The sequence below is a fragment of the Chiroxiphia lanceolata genome, chromosome Z (assembly GCF_009829145.1).
Source record: "Chiroxiphia lanceolata isolate bChiLan1 chromosome Z, bChiLan1.pri, whole genome shotgun sequence".
Classification (NCBI taxonomy): domain Eukaryota; kingdom Metazoa; phylum Chordata; class Aves; order Passeriformes; family Pipridae; genus Chiroxiphia; species Chiroxiphia lanceolata.
Genome location: NC_045671.1, coordinates 9,527,167 through 9,536,918, shown reverse-complemented (window position 1 = coordinate 9,536,918; position 9,752 = coordinate 9,527,167). Strand labels below are relative to the sequence as shown.

The following is a 9,752-nucleotide window of genomic DNA, read 5'->3' as shown; positions in this document are numbered from 1 at the left end:
TTTGTCTGTCACAGTGAAATGTGTGATCTGAGGGCACTGGGAGAGATTCAGCTGTGGGGGAAGAAGTTTCATGTCTGCACCATGTGCGTGATGTCTAAAAGGATGGGGCTGGTGATCACTGTTCTTTGTGGTGGAGAGCTGTTCTTTGTGGTGGTAGAGGTGATGGCATGAAAACCTGCTGCCAGATAAGGGAAGTGGTGATGCCTCTGTTCTGGTGTAGAGTAGTACAGGCTCATGAGTGCTGGCTGGCAGGAAGTGGGGGAGCTGTAGAGACACACGTAGCTGAAGAGAGGTGTTTCATCCTCCTTTAGAGAAGGCCATCTCCATCCCTGATGCCTCCTCACAGACTTGTTTTGCACTGAGTGAGCAAGTCTAGGTGACGTGTCTACCGGGGCAGCACAAGGCAGACTCATTTTGGGTGAAGTGCAGAGTCAAGGCCGAGTGCGTGGAGCAGGGTGTGAGCTTTGTGGTCAGTGATGTGAACACAGGTGGTCTGAGGGTACACTGAGTGTGTTGTCCTGGAAACTTCTTTCCCCCAGTGTGGAAAAAGCTGATCCACACACAGAGTCAAGGTATCTGATTTATTTACAGTTCTGCAGAGAAAGCTGTGCTAAGTGGCAAGTCCACACAGCCAGCACCCCGAGGCACACAAAAGCAGGTAACACAGTTACAATCTTAGGCTATTAGCACATCTTACTAAAGTCACTACTTGGCTAAATTGCTATGGCTCATCCTTTCCTCTCTTCAGCATAAAGGCATAGTGTCCCAATAAATCATGGAGCATGCTTGGTGAGTGGTGGTATTTTTGAGGCCAGGAGGTATATGATCTTGGGATGTGGATTTGTTACCACTATAAAGAGCAAAATTTTGTCGCTAGGGCAAGTTCTCACAACAAAACTCTTTGTTAGCTCATCATTAAACATCCTACATAAGAAGGGTGTTATATTTTTTTGTTCTCCCCCTTCAAGCATGTAGACAATTTATTTTCTGTTTTCTTCATTCCTGTGTTTATTGCTTACATTGCTGAACTGCTTTGTTCTTTCTCTTGCTACCTTGAAAGTCTACACCTGTTATTCACCATTGCTGCTGGCTGCCATCTCATGGGACCAAGTCAGGGGAGTCTGCAGTGGCAGCAGAGACCCACTGGGTCTGGTGCACTCTCACAGCCCCTGGACTTGGGAGAGTGAGCACAGAAGAGAGCAGCATCCACCAGGCTGCTGGATCCCTCTGGCTGGGGTCCCTCCACAGCACAGGAGTGGGCAGGAGGACCTGTGGATAACCCTCCTGCACTGCACCTGAGAGTGCAAGGAGGGATAATGCACCTGGGCTCTGGGGCCTCATCCTGGGAGGTGCCATCTCTGCCACCCCTCTGAAGGGAGGGGGACCAGCAGCCCTCTGGACGGGACCCCCTCACCCCTGAGGTTGCTGCCAGAGCCCAGTGACCCTCAGGGCTCTCCCTCTTGGCCTTTGCACACAGGAAGATGTAAAGCTCCCTACGACTGGGACTCCAAGCTGCGGTTTACCCCAAACCAGAGGAGTTACGCCTTGAACCAACTGGTGCAGCTGAGCTGTGCTGGGAAGTCTATGCCATCAGTCCCCCAGATCAGATGCATTTCCAGTGGGACCCAGACCCTGTGGAATGAGACTGCCACCTGTGAGGGTAAGCACAGCCCTGCATCACCCTGATCTGGGGTCCTGACCCTCTGTGACATGGTCATGCTTCAGCCCCCACTGGGCGACAGTCTGGGAACAGGAGACCTGGATACTTTGGCTTTCCTCTGTGTCCTGAAGTGATGGGGCTCTTTTTGTCTCAGCACCCTGCTGTGAGTGCCTGCTGGGATCTGTGCTCCTTGGGAGGGGTTCAAAGGCAGGAACCCTTCCTGGCCAGCGTCTCCTGCCTCTACATGGAGAGCTGCACCTATGAAGCTGGAGGAGGAGGAATAGCTGCAGATGTTCAGCTTGAGGCTTTTGCACTTTACATTGCTTGTTTTCCTGGGAAGCTTCTCTGGGGTTTGGGTTATCTTTGGTGAGTTATCCTTGGCGTGGAATGTTATCACTGCTTCGTGGCTCGCCTTGGCAGGAGGGACCCAAGAGAATGCAGGCTCAAACACCCCATGTGTGGGTGGAATCCAAGGAAGGCTTGAGTGTCCTGGAGATGTGGTGAGAATAAACCCTGTGCTCTTGAACAGTGCCTGGGAAGGTGGTGGGAGTAAAGGGATTTTTGTGTGTGTCAGTGTGAACGGTCAGAGTGATAAGGAAGAGAGAGCTGTCCCAAGCCTCATTTCATCACTTCCCGGAAATACTCCTCACTCAATTTTTCCTCTGACAGAAATATGCCAAAGGCCTGCTTGGTGGGACCCCAGACTCCAGATGGCACCAGCCCGTGAGAGTTACACAAAGAATGAAGTAGTGACTCTGAGCTGCAACAATGGTTCCCAGCCATCTTTCACCCACATCAAATGTGCAGAGAGGGTTCGGCCATGGAATTATTCTAGATCTCTAAATGCAGATGTGTGGCTGGGGAGAAAAAGCAGTGATGTCTGGATTCACATTGAGGGGAACATAGAGTGCATTGGTAAGCAGGGTGTCAGGAGGTGCTTCTTACAAAACTCTGTGGTCAAATCCTGCCCCTTTCATCCATCTCCGAGCTTCCACCATCACCACTGTGGCCAGAGATGCACTTCTGATGCTTTGTTGGGGATGGTGGGATCTCAGTACTTTTGATATCTGAGATAATTCCTCCAGTGAATTCTGGCACATCCTTGTCCACCACATGCCTGAATGGGTCCCAGCCCAGGCTGACACTCACCCGCAAGGAGACACTCATCCCAAAAAGCCTTGCCAAGGGGTCCCATCCTAGCAGATGGAGGTGTCACTGTTCCTCTCCTCCTCACGTGCTGGTCCCACCTCTCAACCCCTGCTGCATGCTGTCTTTGCAGAGCCAGCTTTGGGGCTCAGGCTTTATGCCTTCTCAGGAGGAGTCAGGGTGTTGTCATTCTCCCTGAGGGACAAACAGGGCACCACGGCTAAATGCTGGTCCATCAGTCTCTGGGCAGGCTTTGTACACAGCATGAACCCCTTGTGGGTGCCCCTGGTCCCTGACTCCAGCTCCTCTTGACCTTTCCCAGGGGTCTGGGGGAAGAAGTGTGGGATCTTTCTCATTCTCATTCCCTTGCCAAGAATGTGGTGTGGAAGGGCTGCTCTATGCAGTGTCCTGGAGCTCTCTCCTTTGCCCTGCTGGGCCAGGGCAGGAGATGCCCTGCTCCATCCCCTGGCATGCCTGGTGGAGCCACCCTCAGCCCTGCTAACATCTTCCCATCTTGTTGGTGCAGAGAAATGCCAGAAGCCTCAGTGGGACCCCAGGTTTATCTTTGACCAAGAACAGGAGACCTTCAACCCAAATGAAGTGGTGAATGTGAGATGCCCTGAGGGGCACAGGCCTCCACCCATGGAGATCAAGTGTGTGAAACTGAAGCCAAGGGAAGGTTCCACAATTGGTCGCAGTGGCTGGATAGTGAGGAATGGCACAGGCAGCTGGCACCCTATGGAGGAGAGCTTGACCTGCGTGGGTAAGTAAGCGAGCCTACCACTCTCCCAGTGCTCTCCCCAGGCATGGAGAGCAGGGCTGCATGTGTGCCACAGCATCAGTGTCCCATGCTCGGGATGGTCAGGGTGTGGCATGGCCATTGACTGCAGAGGAAATTGCTGGATGCATCCCAGGTTTGTGTCGGCACTGCTGGCAGCTGGGGCACCCTGCACAGTGCTGAAGGGGACAAATCCTCATCACTGGATATAAAGCACCAGACACTGTGCCCAGGCCAGTCAGACGGGTCTACCTGGAGAAGGACATGATAGCCCAGGAGCAGAAGGGCAGGGCCTTCCTCTGGCTGCTGAATTTGTTGGCTAAGTCATTGCTGGTAGGAAAGGGACCAGTCACCAGATCAGTGGCTAGCCCCAGGATGGTGGCAACTGCAGGGTGGGTACAAGTGCTTGTTCTTACCATCCCACAGTCACTGCAGCACCCAGAGCACCCCTGGGGATGGTCCAGGGCCAGAGGAAGGTGCAGGCAGTGCCTGAATGTAGTCTGGGAGAAGGCAAAATGTCCATGTCCACTCTGTGCTGGGGACAGGCTAGTGAGGGAACAGTGGGGGTGATGGAGTTTGGTGTCAAAGCTTGGAGGGAAAGGGAAGAGAGTGACCCTCTGGCAATATTCCCTTCACAGATGTCCTCCAGGTTGTTCCTGAGACCCTGAAGATTACCAGCACCAGCATCAAACTGAACTGGACCTGCATGCTCCCTGACACCTGCCAGAATATTCGGGCCAGGTGCCGGCTGGAGGGGCATTCCTCCCCTCCCTGTGAGGCTGAGGAGGTGAAGGGAGAGGAGATGTTACAAGGTCAAAAGGGAACTTTCACGTGCCCGCCTCTGCAGCCCTTCACTGTTTATAGTGTCACTATCTCCCTGCTGCCCAGCACAATCCTGTACACACGGTTCCTCAGGACAAAGGAATCGGGTATGTTTACATGAAATGGAAAGATGCCCTTCACCCTGAAACTCATCCAGACATCTTCTCTGTCCTGTCAGCTCTTGGGACTGGAGCTGCTTGGAACCTGTGGGGATGGGGGGAAGGGGCTGTGCAGGGCCCTGCAGCAGGGTGCATGTCCTTCTCAGTTTTCCCCTCATCACCACACCGTTGCTGCTGCAGCAGCACATGCAGCCTTTGTGTGGGACAAATCCTTGCCAGCCCCATGCATGATCCTGTCCTCCTGTGCTTCCAGTGCCAGACGAACCAGAGAATCTGTGGCTGGATCCCACCTTGGGATCTCTCACGTGGAAGGCGCTGCCCTCCTGCAAAGGGGAGATCATTGGATACCAGGTACCAGAGGACCATGGAGTGCCCAGAGATTCCCTCAGCTTGCCAGGCATCTCCCTGCCTGGAGCTCTGTGCAGGCAACCTGAGGAGAGGTGTGAGCCCTCCTTGACCAAGGCCTACAGGCTGTACACTGCTGATGTTTCTGGTGGGGCCAGGTCCCCTACTATCCCCAACCAACAGTAGGAGCCCCTCTCCACAGCTCCCGCCCAGTGCAGGAGCGGGATGTTGGTGCTACTCCCTACCGGCTCACTGTCCTTCCTCCAGCTGAACATCACCACCATGAGAGCAGACGACAGCAGCTTCCTTGAATTCAAGCAGGTGTTGGTGAACCAGTCGGTGACTGAGTACACCCCCCGCCAGACAGCTGGAAGCAAATACGTGGTGACTGTGCAGGGCCTCACAACAGCTGGTGCTGGGGCTGCATCAATGCTGGAATTTCAAGCCTACGTCTTGGGTAATGGTTCTTCTGCCCTGGGTCTGGTTGGGGTGGCTTCCCTGGGAGTGAGTGCTGAGTCTGGAGCAGCTTCCAGACCTGCGTGTGCACCCCCCTCATCCCCACCAAGACAGAGGCAGGGAGAGTGCGAGCATCCTCACTCAGGTCAGCAGTGGGTGTGAGGCTGGGTGAGTCTTGCTTTGCAAGGTCCCCAGAGAAGCTGCATGGCTTCAGCCCCTGTCTGGGCCTTTGATAGGAGACCTGCCCCCTGCATTTGGGTGCACGGGTAGCTCAAGGTCAGAGAGCACTAGAGCTGCAGAGCCGGTGTCTGTGAGTCCTCCTCCTGTATGCAGGATGGTTGAGTAAGCTCTCAGACCCTCCAGCTGGGGACATGGGGCAAGTCCCTCTGCTCCAGAGCCTCCATCTGCCCTGCCCAAGCAGACATGGTGACAGGGGAAGACTATGCCTTGCTGCCTGTCCCTGCAGCAGCCAGGGCAGTAGAGCATGGACACACATTTCTACACATGTGCAGACACACAAGTGCCAATGTTGGGGCCTTTGCTGGTGCATGGCCCAGGCTGTGGCACCCACTCTTGTCCCTGCTTTAGTTGCAGGGCAGCCTCTGGGCCCATGGCCTGGGTCAGCGGTCACGGTAGTCGTGGTGGTGCTTGTGCTGGTCCCCTTGTCTGCAGGGATCCTGTGGTTTGTGCTGTCCAGGTGAGTTGGCAGGAGACTTGGAGTCTTGACTCTGCTTCAGGCCATGCTGTGCCATGAGCTGGGAGGAGATGGAGAGGGGGTCCCCAGACACTCACACCCTTCTCTGGGTGCAGAGGATGCCGACGGCTGGTTCTACCATATTTTGCCTCTAGGGTTCCTATCAGGGGTTCATAAGTGTCTTCCCCAGGGCTGGGACAGGGATCATGTGTACTAAGAGACCCTTTCCCCTTGTTGCTATTGCTACCACCACTGCTGTCCCCTTGGGTGGATGGGCAATGCCTGCCAGCTCCAGAGAAACCCAGAGGGAGGGTGTGCAGAACCCTCCAAGCCTCTGCTCCTGGGTTCAGCAGGGTTTGGCCCACATCAGCCTCTCCCCTGACTCAGGGCTGCCCTTTGCCTTCCCAGGAAAAAGAAGGTCTTGCCCAGCAAGGTTGAGGAGGATGATTACACAGGTAGGACCCCATCACAGAGACAACTGTAGGGCTGGACGTGGGAGGGGAGCAGGTCTATTTCAGGAGGGACTTGTTGGCATTCTGAGGTGGTTGCAGGCAGTCCAGCTGGCTCTGGCTGACCTGCCAGACCAGCATGTCTCACATCTGCTGATCCCAGCTGAGAGCCTGCTCCAGTATCTCTTCCAGCAGCTCCTGGCTGGGGTTCTCCTGTGGTGCTGATGAGGGTTGGGAGCTGTCCCTCGTGCTCACCTTGTCTGGGGTAGGCAGCACCTCTTCCCAGCGCTGCTGCCCTGATGGTGTGTGTCCCACGGTGCCCTGCAGCCCCCAGTGGTGCTGCCTGCTTCAGGTTGCCCTGCTCCTTCTCCTCAGCCCCAGGGTCCTCAGGTTGTTTCTGCCATCTTGTGCCCACAGAGCTCCAGCCCTATGAGAACGTACATGAGGATAATTACTGTGTGATCAAGACTTTTCTGGCAGAGAAAGATGCAGGTAGGAGATGGATTGCCCTGCCTGTGTTCCACACATGCTACACAGGGAGTGGGGACTGGCATCTGGGGTGGTGTGCATGAGCTCCCCATGCTGCTGAGTGCACACAGCAGCCTCTGTCCTGGTGCCCTTGGTCTCCACAGGTAAATGTGGCCACGCTGGAGAGCCAGTGCCCAAGCCCCTGCCTGTCATGGAGTCTTCAGGAGACAGTCAGAGCAGTGAGAGACAGAAGAAGCTGGGACAGGCATCAGTGATGGTGGCCCTTCCCTTCTTGCAGCTTGCTCCTCCACCACTGCAGGCAGAACCATGAAGCTTGTCATGGGTTATTGCTCCCTCTCAAATTTTCTCCCTCATCAGGCTCCAGAATCCTCTGTCACAGCAACAGGAGTAGCTCAAGGCCTGGGATGACCCACTTGCACCAAAGAGGATGTGGTCTGGTAGTTCCCCAGTGCTCTAGCAGAGCCAGCTCACCAGCATCCTGGTGCCTGCAACTGTCCCCTGAGACTGGATCCCAACCCCTCTTTCCCCACTCTATATCCCTATATCCATCTAGACCCTGTCCTCTGCTTGAGTTTGGCCCAGCTGTGTTGCCCTGGAAGCTGTGCTGCTGTATCTGAACAACCAATAATAAACTGTTTTATTTCACAGGGGCTTTCTGGCCCGCGACAGCTCCCACTTTGTCGTGGTTCCTCCTTGTCTTGTGTGTGAAAATCCTGACCCCATGAATCTTCACAGAGGAGCTTGGAGTAGGCTTTTCCAGCCTTCAGCAGCCCTGAGGAAGCACACCTGAAGAGCTGCATGCTCTCAGTGCAATGCTTTGGGTTGCTGCTTTCCCTCCTCCCATCCTACATGGGGCATGTAGGCATGGTCTCCACTGTGCCTAACTGGACCTCTGTGTTGGTCTGTGCCGCCCTCTGTGGGTGTAGGTGCTCATCTCCCATTTTGTGAGGTGCAGTTGACTGCCCTCTTGGGGCATCCACATCCTGCAGCCTTTGGGATCTGCTTGACCTCGGCTGCTGCTGCTGCCCCAGCATCACTTCCAACAGCCACTGTCTCTCCTGCCCTGTGGGATGCTGGTGTCCAGTCCAGCCTGGGTGCTGAGGGACAGCCCAAAGGCTCTCCTTCAAGAGGGGCACACTGCTGGAAAATGGGGCAATCAACCACTCTCTTCTCCACCTCCATGTGTTGCCTGGAATATTTCCATCTCCTTCTAGTGAGCTTGAGCACAAAAGCTCTCCTGAGTTCCCTGGACTTGGGTATGACAAGCTGGATGTGGGTTGGGCTTTTCAAAACCTTGAATACAGAGTGTCATGGTTTTTTGCTTCAGCGTTGTCTTTCTACCTGACCAAACCTGCTGATACGCATTGCAGCCTAGAGGTTGAGGGACAGCGTGAAGGTTCTCCTTGAGGAGGAGCACACCACCAGGAGATGACCTCTCTCTTCTCCAGCTTTTTCTTTAGCCTGAGATGACTTGCATGTTCTGGTAAAGACATGTTTTGACAGTCCTTCGTGTAAGCTGGCTGCCCATGATCACGGTACCCACAACTGGCCCCTGGGAACAAATCATCTGCTTCCTATGGACTGTTGCTGGTGTGTGATCTTTGTGCCTGATGGAACTGCTCTTGATGGGTGTTGAGAAGAGGCAGGAAGAGCAGCTCAACCCTGTGTGGCTGCTGCTGGTTGAGAAAGGACAATGATCAGGGTTGAGATCGGGGAAAACAGTTGCCACCTCCTGGATTGCCCTGCTTCCCACTCCATATCCCCATACCCAGTTAGACACTGGGCTGTCAGCCTCATTAACTCCACCTGCTCTGTCTGGACAATCAATAAAAGCTTGTTTTTTGGAGTGGGCTACCTGCTACCCCCCCCCAGCTCTTGCCTAGTCCCCTCATTGCCCTTGTGAGATCCTGCTCCCCCTGGGGTGCTGAACTAACAGCACCTTCTTGAGGGGAGCCTTGAGCAGGGCTGTTGTGGCCTGCAGCTGTGGCTGACAGCACCACCAGGCCTTCCAGGATGTGTTGGGAAGATCTGATGCGTTTGGATGGGATGTGTGTCGGGAACCAGTGAATGGTGGTGCCCCCATTCCACTCGGTGCATGTGCCCCAGGCAAAGCTGAGGGACAAGGTCTCTGTGCCTCTGCAGGGCCCCATGTCTGATCACCCAGCCCTGTGGAATCTGAGACATACCAGGTGGATGGGAGGTTCTGGAGGAAGAGAAAAGAAGTGGCTGCTGAGGAGCAAGGGGGGTGGCTTAGTAGCCCTGAGGGTTTCCTCAAGCACTCAGCTGTCGCTGTAGGGCAGGATGGTCTGCATTCTTGAGGGCAGAGGAGAGTGCTGCCGGGCTGCCGGGCCACAGGAGGAGGAGGCAGCTGTGGATGGACAAGCAGGGAAGGACGAGAGAGGGTGTCAGCTGAGCGTTTCTTTCAGAAGGCCCATAGACTGTTTCAGATGTTAGGGTACTTGCAGTTCATGTCCCCATTCTGATCCCTGCTTCTGGCTAGCTCTTTCTGTGCTTTCTCAGAGGTCCCCCATCTCCTGTGATCATAGCCGGGAAGTGACTCATCATCACTCTAAAACCCACACAGTGTCGTTGGGAGGCACTTGGATATTGCCTAAGAAACAGTAACTGGGAAGGTTTTGGGGGGAACTCTGTGGTCTTGGTAACAAGGTTTCTTCTGTTGAGTCCCAGAGCTTGGATGCTCCTAGGGTGTAAAAAGCAAAAGGCAGAAGTGCTGACAGTGATGGGAGGTTCCCTGCCCAAAGAGGAAGCCTCCTGCATCTCATGAGGAGCTGTG

The 9,752-nt window shown here is 54.7% G+C and overlaps 1 protein-coding gene across 1 annotated transcript; it reads left to right on the top strand.

The window, feature by feature from the left end:
• Nucleotides 1-782: 782 nt before the first annotated feature.
• Nucleotides 783-7,268, top strand: LOC116780483. Its single transcript, XM_032675572.1, has 10 exons — nucleotides 783-789; nucleotides 1,478-1,660; nucleotides 2,330-2,575; nucleotides 4,223-4,513; nucleotides 4,779-4,876; nucleotides 5,138-5,327; nucleotides 5,915-6,023; nucleotides 6,429-6,475; nucleotides 6,887-6,961; nucleotides 7,102-7,268. The coding sequence occupies exons 1-10, from the start codon at nucleotides 783-785 to the stop codon at nucleotides 7,266-7,268; spliced, it is 1,413 nt and encodes a 470-aa protein (XP_032531463.1).
• The last annotated feature ends 2,484 nt before the right edge of the window (nucleotides 7,269-9,752 follow it).